The 24,756-nt window shown below is 40.7% G+C and overlaps 1 protein-coding gene across 5 annotated transcripts in view; it reads left to right on the forward strand.

Moving 5' to 3' along the window:
- The window catches only part of PIK3R1 (phosphoinositide-3-kinase regulatory subunit 1), a 562,712-nt gene that overhangs the window by 476,253 nt on the left and 61,703 nt on the right, over nt 1-24,756 (forward strand). For 3 of the 5 annotated variants that reach the window (XM_067031067.1, XM_059060630.2, XM_067031069.1), the window contains one exon: nt 9,457-10,174. In XM_067031067.1, coding sequence (XP_066887168.1) covers nt 9,841-10,174 — 334 coding nt within the window. In that variant the 5' untranslated portion in view covers nt 9,457-9,840. Of the gene's footprint in view, nt 1-5,342; nt 5,597-9,456; nt 10,175-24,756 lie in introns of all 5 variants that reach the window. The other 2 variants (XM_067031068.1, XM_067031066.1) reach the window with 2 other exon arrangements.

Raw genomic sequence — 24,756 nt, forward strand, 5'->3', positions numbered from 1 at the left:
TATACCGTTAATCCCTGGTGGAGCTGCAGCACTGTTGGTATCTGAGTATGAGTTTACTCTGTTTGGGGGTTTTGTGACTTTAGAAGTGATAGGGCTTTTGGGGGCTTTTTTTTTTTTTTTTTCAGTTTTTTTCCTCTTTGTCAGTGCGAAGTACGAATGGATAAAGCAGTTCCGGGTTTTGAATGCAGCATAAGATTGTCATTTCAGTGTGATGGGGCTGGAGTTTTAGTTAGGCGGGACATTCACAAAGTAAGTGACCCAGGGGTTATGTGGAATGGTTTTTGTTTGTTTGTTTTTTAATATTTCATTAGCTTGTCTTGCGTTTGACAGCTTTAAGGATGGTTAGGTATTAGCTAGAAAAGGTCAGAGTAGGAAGACAAGTTTATTTATGAGACAGGCTATCAGTAATGGGGCAAATCATCAGGAATTTGATGACTTCTGCACAGAAGGCCACAAACATCTTTTATCGTTGGAAGAGGAAAAAAAAGCACCCCCGTAGCCATAATTTTTTGATAGATTACACTGTCTTGAAATAAACAGCTTTTAAAAAGCATAGATGATAGTTTTCTTAAAAACAAAAGTTCTTAAACTTTGGGAAGCAAGTGTTTTGGTCATTACAAAGAAAATACCCTGAGTGATTTTTTTTTGGGAGGGGGGAATCCCTCTTCAGTTTGGGAAGGTGTGTTTGGTTCAGAATCAGACTTAAACTGGAAAGGCTGGTGGAGGAGGCTCCCTGCCTTGCAGAAGTGTTGGGTTATGTCACTGCTGGCCTCTTCAGCTTTTATATGACAATTGCAACTAGAGAGTTGTACTTTTTCCGTAGAAGTGTATAGATTTTTGTGGTTGGAAGAAAGTTTTATATATCTGATACTGGCTTTCAAAGTGTGATGTGCATTTGCTTTTTAACTTTCATCTTGATTTGGGACCTGTTCTTGTCAGTTGCATGGCAGATAATTTGCATTGTACACACTACTATCTGCTGTTTTATCTGTTTTTGTAAAATGACAGTATCACTGTGTCTTTTCACCTCTTTGATGCTGATAGCCAACGTGAAAAAGCATTTCACTTCCCATTGATTAATCATATTGTCTTTCCAAAGCTGTTTCTTTAAATTTCACTTTATTAAGAACAGTAAATCCCTGCAACATGAAGTTGGTTTTGGGAAACAGAAGTGGTACAATAAGTCATAGGTGATACGTATTTTGGTTATTGACAGTGATGATGGTAGTACGCATTTATTTGCTGGAAATGTTAAGTGTGCCTAAAGCTGGTTTTTGAAGGGTTTTGGTATCTTCAGTGCAAGCCTGCTCCACTTACTCAAATTTTGTCTTATTAAGAGTGTTGCCCATATATTTAATTAAAATTTTCCATGAATGCCCTGTAATTCTTAGGCTAATATGTTCATCAGAATCTCCTTTTTTTCTTAGGTAGTTCAAGGGAGTATTCTAAAAAGGCATCCACTCTGAAAGATTGTCCACACACTCATTAAAACAGAAACAATTATAGTTCAGCTCTCATTGTGTTTGCATTTTGTCATATGCAAAATGAGTTTAGTGAATAAAGAAATGGGCAGTGAGCACATTGAAAATAAAATGATTTCATGGTCAGGTAGAATATAGAAAGCTGAGAGCATGTTTGCATTTGGTGTTTTTCCTTTAATTCTCCCACAACTGGGACATACACAATGCAGAAGAAAAAGGGAAGTGCCTTTTTCAGTATATTATACATTTACACGGGCTCCCCACAGCTCTTCTGTCCTTTGGAGGATACAGGGATTTGCCGGTGAAGGCAAGAGAATGGAGCATCTTACGGAAGCCCTCAGAAAGCAAGAAGTTACTTATCAGTGGAAGGAAGGGTTTATCACTTCGTTTTTACCTTAGAAGGCATAACATCAATTATATAACAGCTTTTAATAAAAAACTTAGGTTGTAATTAATTTTTAAAATATCCTATTTATTGCTTTTTTTCCCCCTGTCTCCTCCACCTACACCCTAATGTGATCACCTGCCATGGTTCTGCCAACTCTCTAATTGGAATTACTTGCTTAAGAGAGTGGCAATTAAAGGCCATTTCATGTACCTTATGCCAAAGCAGCTGAAAATAGACTATGTAATTACTCCTAAACTTGTCTGTTTGGGTGATGTTAGGGGTTTTGTCTATTTATTTATTTGAAAGGATAGAATGAGTGTAGTGTACCTTTTGCTTTAAAAAAAAAATCTACTATAAAAACATCTTTGGAGATTGTATCCTCCCAACATTGTTTTCCTTAAAGTAAATGCAATACGTACCCCCAGGCACCTGTAATCAAAATAGTTTTCATGTTAAGGATCACCGAGATGGCAGGAGTCTAGCAAAAGTGAGGAGACTCCAGCAGTGGGTGGAGAGAGTGAAGAAAGCAGGGTGCCTGGGCCGGGCTGGAGTGCTTTGCCCCTCTCCTTTTTTGTGGGACCCCCAGTGGTCTAGCCCCGGCGCTCAGCCCCAGGATCTAGGGCTGTAACCGGAGGACGCTGCTGCCTTCAGTCCCTGGAGGACTGCATGAGTGCTGTCACCTTTTCTCTTTGAGGGCAGCTAGGGAGCAGCCACCAAACCCTGCTGGAGAGGAGTGTTGTCCCCTAAGTCCACCCCCTGCCTCAAACCACCCTCTCACACAGCCCTGGCCCCTCCCAGGTCTCCTTTGCCCTGACCTCTATAGAGCCACCCTCTGCCTCAGGACTAGATGGGCAAAGTCCACAAGCAGCCCTTATCTATCTATCTATTTACTCTGAAAAGGAGTTAAAGGAACAGTGGAGAGGTTTATTCTGGCTAGCTTGAGGAGTCTTTCAGTAGAGTTTGCAGCATTTAGAGGCAGTGCAAAAGAAAATTCTTGGCAAATGTTCTGGTTTTAAAATGAATTGTATAAGTGGTAGTAAGTGTCAATCAATATTAATAGTAATGATAGTAGTAACAATGATACTACTATCGCTGTGGTTTACTAGCCATGTGACTTAAAGCAAATTATGTAACTTCTCTGTGCTTATTTTCCCATCTGTAGAACGGAGATGATAACCATGCCCAGGATGGTTGTAAGGATTAAATGAGTTGACATATGCAAAACTGGAAGGAGTGTGCCTGGCCCCTAATAAGCACTATGTTGGTGTTAATTAAGCTCTAATTATCAAGCATGGAGGGCAGTCTTTGTATAAATAATTCCCTTTAATCTTCGTAATAAATAATGGCACAGAGAGGTTTAAGTAACTTGCCCAAGTTTAAAAATGTAGGCACCAATGGGGACAAGCATCTTTGAGTGTGAAACCCAGTGCTTATACTCAACCTTCTTGCTAAGAATTGTACACAGTAGCATTGTATTTTCACAAGAGGGGGCACTCTAGATTGTCTGCTTTAGTCCTCCCATTCCATGGCCACCTCCTCAGGGCTTCTTCCCCGGGATGATGCAGAGAAGTAGACTGGTCCATCACATGGCCTTTTCTGGGTGATGGGATATGTTTCTCAGGCTCTGGAAGCCACAGCCTCCCTGTGGTGACCACTGAGCCTGAGAACCGCCTCCAGCTGGGCCTGTGTCTCTGCCCCTCGGCAGTGCTCCGCTATCCCATCACTTTGCTTTCTGGAGAGCCCTGTGACCTTGTTGTTTGACCAGGGCTTGTCCTGTCCCCCCACTCCCATACTCCCAACCCCCAGAGGGCTTGTGGGCAGGAGTTATGCCCTAGGTGCCCTGCTTCCCTGCTTCCCCACAGTGCAGACCCAGCCCTGAGCGCAGCAGCCTGGGACACATTCTTGTTTTGAAAAATGAATGGAGATACTTGAGGACTGTGGCTTGGGGGGCTTCCTCCGAGCCCATCATTTTATTTTGCTTTAATTGAGTTAAAATTTTACCCTGAGCCCATCATTTTAGCTTGAAATTCATTATGTTAGTAGGAAATTTTAACTGTTCAGTTTGATTTCCAGGACACTATTTGACAGGTAAAAAGAGTTTTAAGTAATAAGCTGTGCATTTTGTTTTTTAAAAAGGCTGTGTGAATTTAGTTAGGGAGCTTGCCCTACTCAGAGCTACCACACTGAAGATGGAGAGGTGAATTATAGGTCTGGGGGCCCAGGAACCTCTCTATAGCTTCGCAGCTGGACTGAAAGTCCATTTTGTACTGGGACCCAGGGCCAAACTGCTGATTGCATGGCAGGATAGAATCACACGATCAGGTTATATTCTTGATTTATTTAAAGTGATTTGAAAATATCCTTTATTCCTGCCTCCCCACCAAGTTTGCTAAATCCCCGTCCTTTGTGAAAGGGGAATGAGTAAGTCAACAAAGTCAGAGGACTTTTCAAAGAATTTTGTTTGGTTCTTTGCCCAAATGCCTGCGGGTTAGAGGGTTTAAATTGAAAATTTACTTTCGAGCACTTGTGCATTAAAAAGTCATGGATTGCTCCTTGTCGGGCATCAGAAACAACTTTATTCTGAGGAGCAGAATGGGAATTGGTTGGTGTTTTAGCAGAGAGAGAAAAATCTGTCTTCCGAGTAATGGTATTGCAGGCAGTCTGTGAAAGGCTTGAAAAACAGGAGCAAAATAATTCCTGTGAAGGACCTTTTGAACTGTTGCATATGATGTTCTGTATGAGTAAGTTGATTTGTTATTTGTTCCTCGGACTCCTTTATACCTTTTGTTACAGTAACTTAGGTTATGCACTGTCTTGGAGCATATGTCATAAAGCTGCCTTAGTTATTTGAAAACATTAGATTATCCACATATAAAAATCTTAACCGTGGAAATAATTCTGTTGAAGCTGGCTGGAAACATTTCAATGAACAGGTGTATGTAGCCAAAGAGATTGGAGGGGTAAGCTTGTGAATCTGGGCACCATGTAGTGTCGGCCCCACACTGATCACAGGAGAGTGATCGAGGCGCTACCAGGGCCCCCGGTCTGCTGTCTTCTGCTCTGGGGGCGAGAGAGGAATTTGAGGGTGAGAGAAAAGAGGACTTTCCAGTCCTCTCAATGTGCTAGCCCTGGTGACTGTGGACGATGCTTCACATACCCCCACAAGGAGGAGCTGAGCTGTTAGAAATTGTGCAGTGAGGAGCCTGGGGTAGCAGCAGGGGGCGTAGATGCCAAGAAGCATGTAGGTGACAGCAGCTGAAGCCTGTAGAGCAGCAATGGGCAGCATTCCAGAAGAGGGCAGCCTTCCAGAAGTGATGTGCCCAGTATTCTTTGATTCACTAGTTCATGGACTTCTTCTTTGGCAAGGATGCATCTTCATGAAGTCTCTTTGGAAGGAAATCTGCTTGGTCCAAGTTGCTGAGTCTCAGACCGAGGGCACTCCTGCTGAGTTGTAATGCCTTCTTTTTGTGCAGGTGTTTCTGTGAAAGACCCACAAACCCTATCGGTAAGGCCACTGTCACAGAGAGCAACAAGCAGACCTTCAAGATAAATCTGAGAGGTCAGAGTGTGCAAGCAAGGAATCTGCACCATTGACCCCATGGACATATCTGGGCCGTCCGGGGACATCCGAGCAAGCTGAGTTTGGGCAGTAGGTTTTAAGCTGTTAAAAGTGGTGGCTCTGGAGCCAGACTGCCTGGATCTGAACTCTAGCTACACCTCGCCCTTGGTGAGTGTTATCGTGGCCAAGATATCACAGCCAAGACACTAAACTCTCCGCACCTTGTTTTCCTCCTGTGTAAAGTGAGAATGTTGATAGTACCCACCTCCTGGTTACCTTGAGTAATGAACATGTTAATACACCTGTAGCTCCCACTGAATATTCGATGGTGATGACTGAATGGGTTAATACACCTATAGCTTCCAGTATTTAGTGACGGCGACAGTGGCAGCCATTAAAATGGTCATGGCCCTTAGGAGAAAGTGTACAGTGTGCAGCAGGGGAGGGCCGCCCTCCTCCTCCCTCTAACCAAGGCCTCTCTGCACCTCCCCATGGGATGGCGCTCCACTCACCACCCCATGGCTAGTCAGTGCTCCCTCTTAATTGGCACTGAATCATGGCTGACTTTGGACTGTTTGGATTGGTCTTCCTGGCCTTGACGGTGGAGTCCCGGAAGATGAGTGGTGTGTGCTGCTTATGGTCCAAGAGTCATAGAAGATCTGGGCTTCTCTTGGTCATTTGAGGGCCCAGAGTTCTGCACAAGATTCTTCTGCACAGAAAGTAAGGTGGTTCTTACAAACGGTGAAGGAGGGGAACTTTGTAGAGACAGGTAGATCTCTGGCATCTACGGCGGGAATTGTTACTCTAAAGTCTGGTCTTGCTGAAGTCTTTGGGTTCCTCAGGGTTCTTTATCTCCTTGCAGGGATTTAGCCTCAGGCCAATGTAAACACAGTTTTTAGGTTTGTAAAACCTTGAGCAGACCTGGATCTTTTCTTACTGCAGTGTCCCCTGGTGAGAGACATGCATAGCTACATAGGTGTGCCGTGAGCAGGGTTTGGCGGTTGCTGAGAGCCCGTGTATCGGGGAGAGGAGGAATTGAGGGGGACAGAGCAGGAGGGAGAGAGAGGAATTATTATACTCCCCATTCTGTTAAGAATCTCACCAAACTGGCCTCCTGGGCTGTTGAAATAGAGGAAGCCACAGGCAGCAGCTGGCGGAAAGATCTACCCAGCCTACTAGTTGAGGATTTTTTTTTTTTCAATAAAACATACATTGCCAGGAAAAGCTAACAAAAATTTCAAGGCAGATTTGGAGGAATTAAATTATTCTCAGGCATATTGCCTGGTTTCCAGGCATTTAGGGATATGTAAATGTTCATGTTCCGTGTCTCATTTGTAACAGAGTACATTAGTACTAAAAATGGGATTTGCTAGTTCTACATTTTCTTGTGAATTTATGCAGTGAATATTTAATTTGATTCTGGATCTAGCAAAAGGAGAGGCTGTCTTCAAACATAACATAGTTTATTTTTCTCATATGCTCTGCTGGCTGCTTTAATTTTTTTTCTCTGCCAACTGAAATACAAAGTAGAATACTACTGCAAATTAATATTCTTGCTACACAAAGATCTCCAGTGTTTGTTTTTCCTTCTTTTAATATGTAACTCTCCTAAGAGCGTTATTGTATTACAGCTAAGAGGCTTTAGCCATGTAAAGTTGAATACTTTACACTTCTGAATGCCAGCATAACAATTAATCTGTGATTAGATTTGCTTCTTAAGATGCCTACACCGCAGAGTGCCTATAATAATAAACTTCTAAAGGGCTCCATTCTTGAAAACTTATAAAAGCTCTCTTTGACAAAGCACACCGAAATTGTGAGGCTATTGTTTTTATTGCTTTATTGTTCAGCCAGCTTAACTGAAACCTTTAGTTTGCTTTTCCTCTTTCTAACAAAGATAACGTGGAGAAATGATCGGAGCGCATAGTGTGTCCGTGTGCACATTGTTCTCTACTGTTCTAGCAGCTATCCAAGCTGCCTTACTGCCTCTCTAACTTAAAGAGCCTCTGACTCTCGTAAGTTAAGAAAGCTGCCTCTACTAGTTAAAAAAAAAAAAAAAAAAAAAAAAAAACACTTGCATTTCCGTTTCCCCCTCCACTGAGCTATCTTCATAGTGTGATCTGCAGCAGCCATCTCTACTTTCTCTCTATTCCTTAACTCCTTAAACTCTGGTTACTATCCTCAATACTACTAGACTACAGTGGGCTTTCTCAAGTCCATGATGATTCCACTATGGACAAAAGCACCAGATGACCTAGCCCTGCCTGTTTCCCACTTCCAGAGGCCTCTGCAGAATTTAGTCTTAGAGATCACCTTTTCCTACCTGAACCCTCTTATCCCTTGTTTCCAGGACATTGCATTGCCTTCAGACCTTGACTTTCCCTCCTCATTGGCATTCATTGAACCTTGATGTTTGGTCCTTGGATCTTTTTTTTTACTTTTAATATTTTTCCTCTGACTTCCTTCATTCCATTGAGCTTGGCCTTGCCTTATTTGCAGCTGATTACCACACCTCAGGTTTGTTTCCTCTCCTGAATCACAGACCAGGTTTTCAATGATCCACGCTTGCATTTGGATATCCAGCATCACCATTAGCCCATCAGACCTCCTGGCTTCCCTTTGCCTGGTATTGGTAGCTACATTCTTCTTGTGAACTCAGGATCAGGCACCATTTGCTTCTCTCTTTCTTTCTTTTTCTTCTTCCTTTTTTAAAAATATATATCATTTTTATTGCTTTTTAAGAAAGGAATCAATGTAAAATTAAAACAGTAATCAACTTTGGGATAAAGGAGAAAGTGCGAGAGAGAGAAGTTTTTCCTTTTTATTTTGTACTTGTATTTTCTGTACAATTTATACTTTCTATTTTACTTTTTGCTAGGAAGGTACCAACAAAATGACCTATGCTCTGCTATTATGTACTGAGTTTTGTGTCTTTATTTCTTTGGCTTAAAAATACTAATATGTTGCTAAACGGACACACAGGTCAATGTATCTCTCTGATTATCTCATGTCATGCAGAAATGAATTCTAAAATAGCTGGCGAAGTGGATGATCTTTAAGGTCCAGCAGTCAGTTAGTACCTTGAACCTTGGCTCAGCCCTCCAGCCTGAGAAGAGCCCCTTCTGGCTTCTCTGCCATCCTCTGTTTCTCATATGCTGCAGTCTGTCCGTCTCCCCGACCAGGATCCAGTACCCAGTACCATGTACCATGTGCTTCTCTCTTTCTTGATCCACTTTTCAGCATTGCCACGTCCCACACGTGCTTCTTTCTCCCTTCAGTCCTCCCCTTTCCATACCTTCTGCTGCCACTTTGGTTCACGCCTTCATGGCCACTTGCCCAGATGGCTGCAAAACACCTTTCACGGCTTTCCTCTTCTGTCCCTACTCCAGTCCCTTCCACGCACCAGGATTAGATTGAGGTTCTTCAAGTGCCGCTCTGGTCTTGTTGTTCCCCTCTCTCCAAGCCTTTTTCCAGCTCCTCGTTGTAGATTCCATCACTCATAAACTCGACACGGGCGTGTGTGATGTTTGTTATACAACCCCTGCTTATCTTTCTAACCCGGATGTGATGTTCCCTCTTTGGCTTCACACATACTGGTCTGCCTGTTCTAGCTCTTCCCAGAATATGACATGTGCTTCATCACATCTGTGCCCAAGATCATGCCACACGTTCTCTTCGGTCTTCAGATGCCTGCAGCGAGATGTGGTCTCTCCCTTGTTTGAACTCCCTAGCATTCAGTCTCCGCTCTCTTATGATATTTACCTAGTGTTGGAGTTCCTTGTGTTCTGTCTTATCTCTGAGATGTTGCCACATGCCAGCACCCCTCCCACCCTGCCAAGTGTTCTTAGAAGGCAGTGACTGCCTGCCTCACTAATCTTTGTTGTGTATACCATGTCAAGCAAAAGCATACTGGCCTTGTGTATGTCTGCCAGGTTGATTAAGTACTTGTTGAATGGAAGTCGAAATTCAGATTCACACAGATGGCCGAGGGTGCCGTTGATTCATAAGTCTTGTTTCCCCTTTGCCAGGTGCAGCTCGCATGTGGTGTGTGCCATCGTCAAAGCAGATGACAGATGGACAGTGTGACGTGCGTCAGAAAGGATCGGGCCTCGAAGGGAGAGTCAGCCCCGAGTCAATGTGTTGACAAGTTGCTGAAAAGGAAGCCGGTGGGAAGACTGCGGCCACCGAGGAAGTGAGCCCTGACTTCAGTCACACCCTTAATGGAGGACAGATGGACGGCCGGATGGCCAATCACCTCTCCTCTTAAACCTTTGGAGAGTTATCCTTTATCCCCTGCTGGACGTGTATTAGGGATCTTAACACACTCTCTGAATTCACCTTCCATAGACACGTCAGGTTAGACTGCAGTGTGCAGCCAGCCTCAGCTGTCGCATGGTCGCAGGTCTGCAGCCATGAGCGCCGAGGGGTACCAGTACAGGGCACTGTACGACTATAAAAAGGAGCGAGAAGAAGACATTGACTTGCACTTGGGGGACGTACTGACTGTGAATAAAGGGTCTTTAGTAGCTCTTGGATTCAGTGATGGACAAGAAGCCAGGCCTGAAGAAATCGGCTGGTTAAATGGCTATAACGAGACCACGGGGGAGAGGGGGGACTTTCCGGGAACTTACGTAGAATACATTGGAAGGAAAAAGATCTCACCGCCCACACCAAAGCCCCGGCCACCTCGACCCCTTCCTGTTGCACCAGGTTCTTCAAAAACTGAAGCAGACAGTGAGCAACAAGGTCAGTATTGATGAGTGATTGCTTAATGACTCCCTTTTTTTTTTTTTTTTTTTTTTTTTTTTTTTTTTTAAAAAAAAGGAAAAGTCTCATGTTGGTTGAGCTGGGATGAAACGCTCTGGGCAGAAGTTGTTTTGGCAACTTTACCTGAATTTATGTATGGTGCATAAAAGTTTGGTCAATCATTACATGGCTAGAAATTTGTGTTTGTGGGGTGGAGAGTTGTTATAAAACTAGGGTGATGATATCTGAGAACCTTTTCAGTTAGTGTCTCTAAACACTATTATTAGAGATGCCATGGAATTAAACACCTTTTGCATTCTTATTCTTGTAACTGGTATTATATACCTAAATAATCATTTGGGGAGAGTAGAGGGTAAGTCTCATGTAAGTATATTTAACATTAATATGATCTGCATGGAAAATGGAGAGAGTAATAAAATGACCACAGAACTCAACTGAAAAGAAACCATTGTTTTTGTAACCTGGTGTCTACCTCTTGGTTTCCTCTCCAGTAATACTGGCTGAAGCTGAAACTCTATCCTGTAGTTAGTGTAGACGTACAGGGAGTCCTCTTCCTGCCTGGGTAGTGTCATCTGTAGCATTAATGCCAATAGTGTGCTTGGCCTTCATTCATGAGAAAAAAAAAAAAAAAAATCACTGAATATTTTTCTCAAATGGAAAACACCTTGATCCAAAACCCACTCATTGTTCATTGGAGATGGTCCCCACTTCAGCTCTGAGCACAGCTGTTCCTTAAGGTTTTTCTTCTGTTCAGTTTCACACAGAGACAAGCCTTTTACTCCGCTTTGCTGTTAACAGCCTTGTCAAATCCTTCATTTCTTCCCTGATAAATCTCAAGCATTGTTCCCCCTGTATAATCTTTTTCCCAGAGAATGAGAAAGGCATGGAAAGATGTGTTTCAGATGGGTGGACTCAACTGCAGTGGTTATGTGTCAAGTAAAACTGACTGTGGACATCACAGTGTATTTCTGGAAGAGATCCTGTTACTACTGTGTCTTCTTTAATGTTGGCTTATTTTAGCACAAATGAATGAGGTACCGGGAAGGAAGAAGCAGAATGCAAGGGTAAATGGAATTGGGAATATTTTATAAATGTCGAAAAACTCATTAAGGATACTTGAAGGGAAGAGCTTTTCTCTTCCCATCCCAACCCAAAAGGGATACTTGTTTTAGAAACATTATACTGTACTTTAGAAATAATATTCAAATGATATGTTTTACTTGACAGTTCAAAAGCAAAAGTTAGGTTTTTTTTCTAGATGAATCAAAAATACTTGACTCAAAGTTTTTTGTATATATGTAATATATATACAATTTTGTCATTTTTTATATATATATATAAAATTATATATAATTTTGTCAACCACTGTGTTTCTCGCATAGTTTCACTTAGCTGAGGGGAGGTATATACATAATTGTTTTTTCCTACCAAACTACATATTTTTAATTTGACTTTTGATTTTTTAAGTTAGATACACTTCCTAATATGTAGTCTAATTCAAAAGGAAAAATGATATAATTTATCCTGGCATACAAAAGATTACAGACTTATAAAAATATCTGGGTCAGGTTAGAAAAGATTATTTAAAAGGGGTACCTTGTCAAGATTAGGGACAAAAAGATTTTGTAAAAATAGCTTCTAAACAAAAATTGCATTTGGTATTTTCATTTGGATATAGTATATGGAAAAGCAAGTCTTTCCTTAAAAATGATTTTCTCTTTGTAGGATCTAAATTATTTTATAATGCTTTCTTTCTCATGTAATGTGGTAACAACTGAGATTTTTAACAGCTTTTTATTTATTTTTTAATACATAGAGTAAAATGAAATATTTTAGCAGAGTTTAAGAGAGAGACCCACAGTAATGTGCATTAAAGTATTAGAGCAGGCCTGAATATAAATGAGAAATTAGGAGCAATTGAAAGGTTGAAAAGACAGTATGGGGGGTTGAGTGGGGAGTTGAGGTACCAAATATTAGATTTTCTAGAGATGTTAATCTTGCATTCTCATTTAAATATGTTTCCTATGAAATGAGGATTCAACAGCTCCTGCTAGTTGCATGTCAAATTGATATGGGAAGTAGTTGTAAGGACAGACTTATTTGTTGGAACCTGTGGGGCTTTAATTTCTTTTGCCTGAGGGTGTGTTTATTTGAAAAGTGTTTGCAGGGACAAATTATGTGAAGGTGAGAAAGGATAGTACTTTTCTCTTCTTACTGTAATTGAATTCTTTCGCCTTTTTTTCCTTTTTACTCCCTCACCTTACTTAGCCTGTTTTTCATGTTTGACTGTATTTTATTGAGAAGGTTACCCCGGTGACATGCAGGTCTCTTTTGCAGAGGGAGTGTTATGGGGACAGTGGGCACGCCCCCGAGATGAGCGTGGGATTAAACCTACCTATATGCCCCTCTCACCACCTTCCCTCTTTGTATTTAAAAGAACGTTGTCTTTAAACTCTGCCCACAAGTAGCATCTGTGTGAAGAGTTCCCCCTGATGACAGAACCCACTTTTTGCTTTTCTTGCATGTTCCCGGAAAGAAAGCTGTGATGTCTCACATTTTGGGGAAAAGAGAGTCAAAAACCCATCTGAAGATCTGATCCCCAGCTCCTCTCAGGAAAATGTACCTTCCATCAATATCAGTTTGCATACAGGTTTCTTATGAAGCCCTGGCCTGGTTTGGATTGAATTTGTATATTGGATAATCTTGTATTTCTTGGAGTTTAAATCATTCAGTAAATATGAACTGAGCCCCCTATCTTGTGCTAGAAAGCAGGGATGAAAGATGAAGTCAGGACCCGAGAGAGACGGTGTGCCCTCTGATGCCCTTTTCGGTTCCTCTCCCACCTCGGGCATCTGCTTGGACAGCTCTCCCTCAGCCATCCTCTTAGCTGACCCACTCTCCACTCTTTGCTTAAAGCTTTCTTCGCAAGGAGGCTAGCTCTGCTCATCTCATTTCCCGTACAACCTGCCCTTCTGCTTTTGCAAAGCATTTATTATCTAACCTACTCTAGAATTTACTTACCACATTGTTCGTTCATTATCTGTTCCCTCTGGTAGATTGTAAGCCCTGTGAGGGCAGGGGTCTTGGATGTCTCTCCATTATCCCAAGTACCTAGAACAGCATCATAGGTGCTTAGCAAGTGGACAGATGCTTTGCTGTGGGAACGCATCATCCAGCTGTTTCCCATCCCACGTGACTCTGGAAGTGAGCCGCGTGCTTGGTATGTCACGTGCAGGCACACGGCGGTAACAGCCCATTCTGTTTTTAAACATCACGGTTTATTGTTACTCACATCATTCACATCTGAGGAATCTTGACCTGGCCTTGACCGTTGCATGCTGTGTCTCCAAAGCTGTTATTTTTTTTTACCCCATTTCTTAGGACGGGTAGTTCTGCGGGTGGGAAAGCATGTTCAGCTGAGAGTGTACTCTGTCAGCCACTTAAGCAAAGTTAATAGAACACATGTCAAGATCAGCAAGTGTCCTCGGGCACAGATTTTATGCTGTCCCTCCCCCTCTTTTATCTCCTCTTTGCATGGAAACTAAAATCACAGATCTGAGCATCACGTTTCATTTTCCCACAACCCAGTAAAGCCCCGTTTTACCTTTGGAGAGAACCTCTTCCCCGTCCGGTGCAGGTGAACGGTGTGATGGGGGTGCACAATGGGTGGTACGTGCTCCTCAGGGGAGGCGAGCTCTTGAAAGGCCATCCTCCTGTTCTTTCTGCATTCAGCAGCGCTTCCATCTTTCCCCTGACACAAGGAAATGAGTTGATGGAAGTGGGGATTTAGGGATAAGAGAATCAAACTGTATTCCTTGCGTAAGTAAGCTGTCCAGTGGGGCTGTTTCTTGAGACAGTATTTTGAGATCCTTTGATTAAAGTCGCACTAGGGCTTCCCTGGTGGCGCAGTGGTTGAGAATCCGCCTGCCGATGCAGGGGACTCGGGTTCGTGCCCCGGTCTGGGAAGATCCCACGTGCCGCGGAGCGGCTGGGCCCGTGAGCCATGGCCGCTGAGCCTGCGCGTCTGGAGCCTGTGCTCCGCAATGGGAGAGGCCACAACAGTGAGGCCCGCATACCAAAAAAATAAAAAAATAAAAATAAAGTCGCACTAATCCAGAATAGTTAGACTAGTGAGATTCCATGACCACGTCAGTTTGTATAGGATGTTGAAATCGGCTACCTTGAGAGATCACGTAGAAATGTGAGTTCATCCTCACTTCCATCCCCCAGCTCCCACTCTGAACTCTGACAGTGGGTCCCAGCTGGTCCTACACATAAAACTTAAAGCACACATTTGGTGTGGGCTGTTTTAAACTTTGACAAAAATCCCTTCTAAACAGAAAAAGGGAAAAGCCTGCAGCTTGTGTTTTGCTTTCATGGTCTCCCCAGCCACGTGATTTTTCCATTTTTCACACTCAGCATTTGAGTGTCCCTCCACGGATGTCGCCCCCTGTCTAGAAAGCAAGGCTGTAATACATCACATAAATTGACTACACCGTACAGAGGTCGCAGAGGATGGTGACCCGATCGTAAACTACACACCTTTGCTGAGCGCCCCGGTCGGAACGTACTGCTGTTAGTACCTGTGACAGTAGTTTGCTTTGCTTCACCAGTTCCTGCCTTTACGAATTCTGTTTTAGTTCAGAACCTGCCTTGTCATAACTTTCCTCACCTTTTCTCCTGCTTCAGTGAGACTTTGCTGTGAAGCAGGAGGACCGTGGTTAACTACCCCCAGTGATGGGGTGAGACCTCTGACTTTGGTGCTGACTCCCTGTTTTTCATTGATCGCTGCGTCTGGGGGAGCAAGCAGGCCTGGTTGCAGGATATTTGAAGATCAGGGCCTTGGAGTCCTGTCTTTAATTTCTGACCCAGCAGAAAAATTAATCAGAACAGTAGAGATTTTTTTACTCAGAGATAAACATATACCTGTTTTTCGTTTGTTTGTTCTGGGGTTTTTGTTTGTTTTTCTTTTTGGTCACACAGCGAGGCTTTCAGGGTCTTGGTTCCCCGACCAGGGATTGAACCCAGGCTCCGGCAGTGAAAGAGCTGAGTCCTAACCACTGGACTGCCAGGAAATTCCCAACATGTAAGTGTTTGCCCTTTGTGTTTTAGTAGGAAGTGACATCTGAAAGATGTCATCAATATAATTGATTAAAGAGCAGGCCTGAAGAAAACATATGCGGTAATCATTTTTGATAAAATCAGGCGAGCCTAACCAATTCTCTTATGACAGACTGTATCACTCGGGCATTTAGTTACATATTATAACAGAGTTCTCCCTTTAGGGGCACCAGCGTTTCTATTCTTCTTACTAAATTCTTGATTTTTAAGACGTTTCCCTGTTAATTTTAAATTTATTTATTTTATTTCCCCAGAAATGTGAAGGAGAAAGTAACCCTAATAAACAATTTCCATATCCACAGTTATTTGAAAAGGAAATTGAGAAGAGAAAGTGTTCTCGCCTTTGCTGCTTTTTAGAGGGAAGGTTCTGCCATGAGCTGGCCCAGCCATGTTAGAAATTTATAAGTGCTCCCAGAGGTGGGATGGGCAGGAAGGTCCCCTTGTCTCCCAGAGAGGAGAGGGCTCCTCCCTCCCTCATCCAGTCTGTTATTAGACAGGAAGGATTTGATTCTCTCTCTTACCTGGAGCTGCGGTGACAGCTAAGTTCAGGGTTACAGATAAGACATTATTTGAGGAAAAGCTTTTCTGCCAGGCTACCATGGCATGTGTCATTTAGAATCACAGCTGTAGTATGCAAATTAAATATATTTTTTTTACTTAAGTGAGATATATGTTAAGAGGCTTTCATTAAGGCTGCTGGCTCTAGGGATTTCATTCTGTGTTCTTTTTTCCAAAATGGGTAAAGGGTCCAATGTCCATGTCGGCAAAAACCTAAATAAAGCCCTCACACTTCTGATTCGAGCAGGAGCTCTGTAAGTGGAGTGATCCTATATTTTGTTTACTAGCAACCAAGGTAATGTTGATGTTCTAATAGTTTTCTTTGTCATGAAAGTAGAATTCTGTATGTTAAAAGTGTTTCCATTTTTAACTTTTTAGCTTAGTTGTTAATAGATCCTTTGATAACTTTGAAGTCGGTCTTTCCTTGTTTGTAGGTGAATGCATCTTTGTCTAAAACAGGCAAAATTCTGATTAACAAACACTTCTCCACTAAGTCAGAGTTTGAGAAAATAAATGTTCAAAGTTCTGAAATCCAACAACAAATGGCACCTTATATGCTGAGTAGCTTCCAAATAGGGGAGAATCTGGTACCTCTGGCAAATAAGAATACCAAGTATTAGATGCCATTTACATATCCATGTTTTTCTTAGTAAAAGAAAGCAGATGTTAGCAGTACAGCTGGCTGTTGGATATTTGTGTCTTTGTTGCTAACAAATTTCCATGAGGAAGGACGTAAAATTGGTTTGAAGGCTAAAATAGGAGAAAATAACTTGGTATTTTAACTAGAAATGAGAAGGATAATTGCATGATGGATTATATCTTAATTTTTGAGGTCTTGATTGAGTTTATAGCATTCAGTATCAAAACAGTGTTTTCAGTTTCAATAAAATAATCTAAATAGAGGAGGTCAAAGCGAATTAGAAATTGACTGTATTTTAATTACTTGGGTACAGTTTCCCTAAAATAATATCAAGTTTAATGAAATGTTGTCAGAATACTTTATAAATGCATCATTCCTACTTAATAATTTATGTAAAAGACCGTGATATTTTGCTTCTGCTACAATAATTCCATACACTGTACATTTAAAAAATGTTCTGATGAAATATAACTTTGCAATTAAAAACAAAACAAACAAGCAGCAGATCTTTCTGTTTAATTTTGCATGGAGAACTTTGTCCTAGTGGCTTTATGCCACCTAAAGTATGGCTGTCATTTTCAGGACTACCTTCTCTGTTCTGTTTCTTGTTGGGGGGTGTTTGTATTCATCTATTTATCTCTTCTCAGTTGGTAGCTTGTATTGTGCAATGCCTATAGATTCTCCTGTCCTATCACAATTTGATACATATTGAAGTTCCCACTGTGAGTTTATTATACTGTTTTGTAGAAGACTATTTGTAATTTGATTATCAAATCTGATATCCCAGATGGTAAAGATGTAGGCATAAGTGAAATATAAATCCCTGTGGTGTATTATTTGAATCAGAAATTCCACTCTGCTTTGCTTTCTGTAAATTCCATAATCCTTCTAATCCCAGTGTTCTCTACTTTTAAAACAAGAAGTAGATGCTATGTCTTCTGAATTCTGGCTGTATTTTTATTTTAACCTCTTAACTGACACTTGATCAGTAAAAGTTTCTCCATTCCTACTCATAAGAATTGTTGGAGAAACAAAACCCAGAAAGTGTAAGTTCTCACTAGTAGTGTTTCCCGAGTAGTGCAACCCAGAAGCTAGAAGGGAAAATAATGAAGGAACTCAGAGAAATAAGCAAAGGTGGCTGGGCAGATGTGCTCACATGACCTCACTGTAAGATCTGATTGGAAGTTGGTCCTTGGGATGATATAGGATTGTTGCTAATGAAGGTGCCACATTGGTACCAAGTTTTTGCAAATCTACATACTGTATGATTTTAAGATCTGTTTCACCAAGTGTGAGAATTTATGCTCTAACTCTATTGGTGGGCACTCAGCAGTTGCTGACATCAAAATTGATTTCATATTCTTCCCATTTTACACATTGCAGTTTATCAGCGAATTCAAAGACATCGATGGAATGCCTCCCTTGGACTGTGTCTGTGTGGCATAGCTACATTTGTTGACATGATATGTGCTCAGAGTTCCTAGGGATTTTTCTAGTGGGTTTTTTGTTAAATTTTTCCAAGGCAGATAGAAGGTGATGTTTTTAACATTTGCCTATTCAGGTTATAAAGATTTGTTTATTCAGACCTCTTCAAATTTATGTGATAGCAGTATTAAAATATGTACCCAAGAGATAACACATTAGCATAGGCATTATGCGAGTCTTCATTGTAAAGCCAGAGGGACTGTTGGGTGGTCAGTGTTATATTCCAAACTTTACCCTAAGGAGCAAAACTGCTATAGTGCCTTCAGACTGCACGAGGTACCACCGTCACAGTGAGAGACAGTCAGCGTTGGTTCCAACTTGCTACTGGGTTTTGGAAAATGCAATTTTCAAAATGACTTGAGGTTGTTCATAAGATAATCTATTGTGAATCCGCATTAAACACTGCTGGCTTTATTTTTTATCCTGTTTGAAAATTTTCTAATGTTTAAGAATGTTGCTTCTTTATCAGTAAATAGTTCATTTGAAATATCTTTCTATTCCTGTTCTTAACTATAGAAACATAGTTGAATATTTATATCATTATTAATTTATAATTTCCGAGTATTTTACAACATTGCTTACTTAGATCTTACCATGTTTTTTCAGGGAGCAAAAAGTAAATTTTCCATTTTCTTTTTTTTTTTTTTTTAACATCTTTATTTGAGTACAACTGTTTTACAATAGTGTGTTAGTTTCTCCTTTACAACAAAGTGAATCAGTTATACATATACATATGTTCCCATATCTCTTACCTCTTGCATCACCCTCCCTCCCACCCCCCCTATCCCACCCCTCTAGGTGGTCACAAAGCAGAGGTGATCTCCCTGAGCTATGCTGCAGCTTCCCACTAGCTATCTAATTTACATTTGGTAGTGTGTATATGTCCATGCCACTCTCTCACTTCGTCACAGCTTACCCTTCCCCCTCCCCATATCCTCAAGTCCATGCTCTAATAGGTCTGTGTTTTATTCCTGTCCTACCACTAATCTCTTCATGACATTTTTTTTTCTTAGATTCCATATATATGTGTTAGCATACGGTATTTGTTTTTCTCCTTCTGACTTACTTCACTCTGTATGACAGACTCCAGGTCTATCCACCTCATTACAAATAACTCAGTTTCATTTCTTTTTATGGCTGAGTAATATTCTATTTTCAAAGGAGACAGGTTCAAAGAAGTTTGAGCAAGATGTGACTTTATTGCTAAATAATCATGATTATCTACAAAGTACCAAGGAACGAGATGTAATGGATTTGGTTAGAACATATCAAAGTATATATTAGAGTCATTGTCCCATGTTTCCCCATGGGTCTATTTAAATATTGAAAATGGCTTTTTCCAAATATACCCTAAAAATTTGCTGACTACTATTTGCCAAGCATTCTGCTCAGCATTTTAAAGACATTTTTCATTTGATCCTTACAGCCACCCTGCAAATATGGCATTATAACCATTTTCCAGATTAAGAAACTAAAGCTCAAATGATTGTGTAAATATTTAAAAAGGAAGGGCCTGCCTAGGAGGAGCATTCAGAGGTTCAAAAACACTGCAGCAGGCAGTCGTGTGGGTCTTGTTAAGCAGGCCTTTGTGAAGTTATCAGTAACTGAAGGAACCAGCTATTTTCTGCTTTTTGGGTGGTCTGTAATTATGTCTGTTTTATCTGTTAAGTTTCATTGGCTGTTACATTCATACCATCACACAAATTATCTTGTTTTACCTAAAACTTATAGCATTTTCTTATGTCTGCTAAATATATGAGAGAGTTGAGTTACAAAGAGACTGATAAGGCCATGAACCTGAGACAAAGTTTGGGGTTATATGTGTGTATGTGCAGTTTTTCTCAAATACACCTTGATCAGATACTTAAAAGTTATGTACCATTGATAAGTGATTTTCCTTCCATTTCTGTTATTTTTGAAGAAGTTAAATGTCTGCTTCTAATGTTGCCCTGAGCTTCACATTTTCTTACTTCTGATTCATAATTAAATCATTTTGGTTAAAATTGAGCAGGTTACTACTTGCTTCTTAAAAGCCAAAAGCTGAGGATATACAGCATAAAAATGATGTGTTTCGGCATGTGGACAGCAGCTGCTTAAAATCCCTAAGTATAAGAAATCTGAAGTGGACTCATGAATCTGAAGTCTTGTACCTGATTTCTGTCAAAATTAGCAGTAAACACCATTTTTAAAGTTTGGCTAAATGACTAAATTCCTTTGAATGTCAAACTTTATTTCTCAGGAAAGTTAGTCACTGCCAAGTTTATAACATAAACATCATGTTTCTGTTACCTGAATTTCAAGGACAAGAGGGTAGATGAGGGCAAGTGAAAGGCACAGGTGAATTTAATCCTAGGTGTTTAACTTAAAAGTACACTGTGACATTGCACAGAGAGAGTCTCTCCAAGGACATGAGTGCCAGTAAAAATTCTTGGATGCTTTTATTTTTTATTGTTGTTGTTTTTTTTTCCCCAGTTCAAAAAGAAACTTATTTAAAAGTTTCCTGGGCTTCCCTGGTGGCGCAGTGCTTGAGAGTCCGCCTGCCGATGCAGGGGACACGGGTTCGTGCCCCGGTCCGGGAAGATCCCACATGCCGCGGAGCGACTGGGCCTGTGAGCCATGGCCGCTGAGCCTGCGCGTCCGGAGCCTGTGCTCCGCGACGGGAGAGGCCACAGCAGTGAGAGGCCCACGTACCGAAAAAAAAAGTTTCCTGATTTAAAAAGGTCTCTGCCTGGTAGCCCTGACGCATTTCTCGCTAGAGTCTCTAAGAAGGTAGAGAGAAAAGTCCTTACATTCTAAACAGTTATAAAAACTAGAACTAGCAGGAGAAATGTCTACTGTAAACCAAATGGAACTGGGTTTAAAAACACAGGCAGAATAAGTTTTGACCACCTAAAAATAGGTAGGCAGAGACATGTCCTCTCCAACTCTGCCTGTAATTCAGAAAGAGCCTAGCAGCTGTCCCCAGAATGCTCTTCCCTTCCTCTTTCTAATCTCCCCAGCAGTGCCTTTTTATTCAGTGGAAGGTCATAACTCAGAAAATAACCAGGCAGAGCTGGGAGAGTGGGGTAGGGGCTTTATTAATACTGTTACCTCTTGAGAATCTTACTCCACAAAAGTAAAGTGTTGGAGGTGGGGTAGAGTTAGACCTGTGTTTCCTGAGGGTTTCAGTATTGTTTGAGTCCTCCATCATTCAGAGCCTCAGAAAGCCTGGCAGTAAAGGTAGGAGAAGGTTTGCTTTCAGCAAAACTGTATTGAAATGAAAATCACATTGGAAATTGGCCTGGGAACTGTTCATCTCAACCTGCCTACCAACTCTTGGTCTGAAGCCAGCACCCACGTGGATCAAGAGTAGCTCAGGTCTTCCCTGGTGGCGCAGTGGTTGCGAATCCGCCTGCCGATGCAGGGGACGGGGGTTCGTGCCCCGGTCCGGGAAGATCCCACATGCCGCGGAGCAGCTGGGCCCGTGAGCCATGGCCGCTGAGCCTGCGCGTCTGGAGCCTGTGCTCCGCAGCGGGAGAGGCCACAACAATGAGGCCCGTGTACCGCAAAAAAAAAAAAAAAAAAGAGTAGCTCAGAGCAAACACCAGGTCCGGGCAGATATCTCCCTGTATAGTGATCAATAAACAGGGGGGTAAAAAAAAAGAAATAGCTGAGCCTACTGAAAAACATTGCTCTGTAAAGGAAAGGAGAGATTGTATCAAAGATTTGAAGGAAGAATAGACCTCCAGCAATGGCCCAAATGAAAGAGGGGCAGAAAGTAGATGATTATAAGCTGAAAAGAACTGGATGGGATGAAATGGGAGTGAAACCATTAAAAAAAAAAAAAAAAAAAAGGATTGTAAAGAAATTAAGAATGCAGTGTAGCACATTAAAATCCATAGGAGAGGCAATAAAGAGTAGAATTAACACAGCTGAAAATAAAATCAATGTTGTGGAGGAGAAACTCAAAGCTCTTCCAGAATAGAAAGAGAAAAGAGAGAAAAATGAAGAAGATTGTAGATGCATAGTAAGAAGGTATAACACGGGGATTTTCAGTGTTGATAAATGAGTAATAAGTCATATCAAATGAAAAAGAACAAACATTATAAAAATAAGCATACATGCATTTTGTGCAGATTTGAAAGCATTGTCCACATTGTTTAGATGAAATCAATGAAAGGCCACCTCTAGATATGTTTTGGCAATTTTTTAAAAAATTATAAGAATGCTATTAAACATCTTTCCAAAATATCTGGTTAACTATCAAGGAGCAAAATTCAGGCTTCCTTCTCTTTTGTAGCAGTAAATGCCAAAAGATGGTGGATGCAGAGTTTTGAGGAAGAAAGAAGGTGACTCAAGACCTTAATGTGTTGCTTCCTTATACATCATGTGGAAGGAATTGAGAGGCGTTCTCTGATAAGCAAGAGCTCAGTGAGATATATTCAACTTCTCATGTCACGTGGGCGAACTTCAAAATTGCCATTTCATTGTTAAGCTTTATAATTAGAAAGGCATAAGTTAAAAATGAATTCATTTTAATTAACTTAAAGAATAATTGCCAGAAGAATAAAACTGTAAGTTATATATTTTCCAAATAACTAGAAATACAAGGCATATTCCAAAAAACAGACAACAAAGCATAAAATTATTTTTGACATGGGGAATGTCAATACTATGTATGAAAATTTACAGAAATACATATATCAACATATATATACATACATAAATATAAAACTGAATTTATACCTACCTATATTTGTGCGTTCAACAAATACTAGTTTTGTGTCAGATGCTATGCTAACATTTTGCTACATTAACTTGTTACTTTTCATTAGAACTGTATGACATTGGCCTTACTATTATTATACCTGTTGTAAAGATAAAGAGATTAAAGCTTAGTTAGATGATGGCGCATGGTCACACAGCTCAGGCAGGAGTTGGGGTTTGACCCCAACGGTGTGACTTTTGACCCAGAATTCTTAAGCAACAGTGTGATACAGTGGAAGGGCCCTTGGGTGGTCATGTTCGTGCTGTGCGACACTACTGTATTTCTGGCCACAGTCTGTTAGCCAGGAGGGCAAATCATCCCCTGGCTTGCCAGTGACCTATGAAGCGGACTGATATGCAAAAAAATGAGTTGAACAACCAGATTTTCCCACTCCCACTCTCAGGCAATAGATGCAAGAAAATCTAAAGAGAACGAAACAGATGCGTGAGTTACTCTTGCTTCCAGCAAAAGAACCTCATCAGAACAGGCTGGGAAGAGGTGATTAGTTTTAAGGTACAGTTCCTTCCCTCGGCAGGTTGGAAGCTATTGGGCTTATTAAATGTTTAAAAATACTAACCTTCGAGTTAGACCTCACTTGGCTAGTGCTTCTCAAAATGCTTGTATATATATATATGAAAACAAATTTATAACATGGTATGACATTAATATAAAATCATTTATATAAGTTATATAAATGATTATATATTAAATACATTATTATATAAAGTTATATAATTTATATCAATATGTTTATATATAATAACATTTATATAGATAATGTTTATGTAAACATCTATCTGCTAGTATAGTATATAAGGCAATATAGAAAAGTCATCATTGAGTTAATTGTGGAAGTATAATTGATTTGCTACTTCACTAAAGGAGGCTTGAAAGGATTGAAAGCTAGCTCTAACTTATTCCTTTACTAGCCATCATTGTTTGTAGTTACATGCACAGTTACATGGTAACTGTCATTTGTGGTCTAATCTTCCCCTGAAGGGAAACTTGAGAAACCTGGTTGACTTTAACATTTAGAGGAAGTTTAAACATATTGGAACATAAAATTTATAGTTGTTTAGGTTAAAACTCCATTTCTTGTCAGACCACATCTATCCAGCTCTTCTGTGATTAGAATCATCTAACTTTGGCCTGAATTAAGGAAGAGTTTCACAAGATGCACAAAATATTTACTCTTGTTTTCTTTACCAGCTTCCTGAGCCTGTGCAGCAGCAGACTGAGACCTCTTCTTATCTAAAAGCAGTGTGGTCACATAAGCCAATTGTCACCAGTTAACTATTTTCGTCCCCTGAACTGCTTTTGGTGAATTCCAGCCTAGTTATTATGTTCCTTTATAATATTTTCAGTAATTTATATTCTTTAACTATAAGAGTGAAAATACTTGTGAGTTTATTGTTATAGTCTAGCTGTGAGGCTAGTTGCCTTTCATATACTCTAGAAGAGAAGGATGGGATCAGTTTCACAATGATCTTTTTTTCCAAAATACAAGACCACTGTCACTCCCACCTCTCAGGCAACCCCTGCTCAATCTGTTTTCTAGAACAATTTAAAATATAGCCAGCACTTTTGCTTCAGCGTCTCTTGATTCACTGGATCCCTAAGGGACCATCTTTTGCCAGTGTCAGATGCTGTGTTTATTTCGCATTTTGAAATGTTCTAAATTTTATATCCTAGCAAATATAGTAGTCTTAAGATTATGTTGTCTCACATTCATGTATAATTTCCTAAGAAAAGGAAATGGAGAGGGTGGGGGTTAATAGTTAGAGTAATTAAACCTTTTTAAAATGAAGGGGAAAAAAAATCTTTTGTTTATAGGAGGTAAAGAGACCATTACTGATTGATGTTAGCCTTTTCCCAGAAATCCATCTCATGGAGTTGATATTGAGTGTTTTAGGCAAAGGTGGTGTAGGCTCTGATGAATTTTGTTACCTTATTCTGGATCTTTTATTTATGGGCATGTAGCTGAATGATTACATGAGTTTTTGATTGCTA

The sequence above is a fragment of the Kogia breviceps genome, chromosome 4, assembly GCF_026419965.1.
Source record: "Kogia breviceps isolate mKogBre1 chromosome 4, mKogBre1 haplotype 1, whole genome shotgun sequence".
NCBI lineage: Eukaryota > Metazoa > Chordata > Mammalia > Artiodactyla > Physeteridae > Kogia > Kogia breviceps.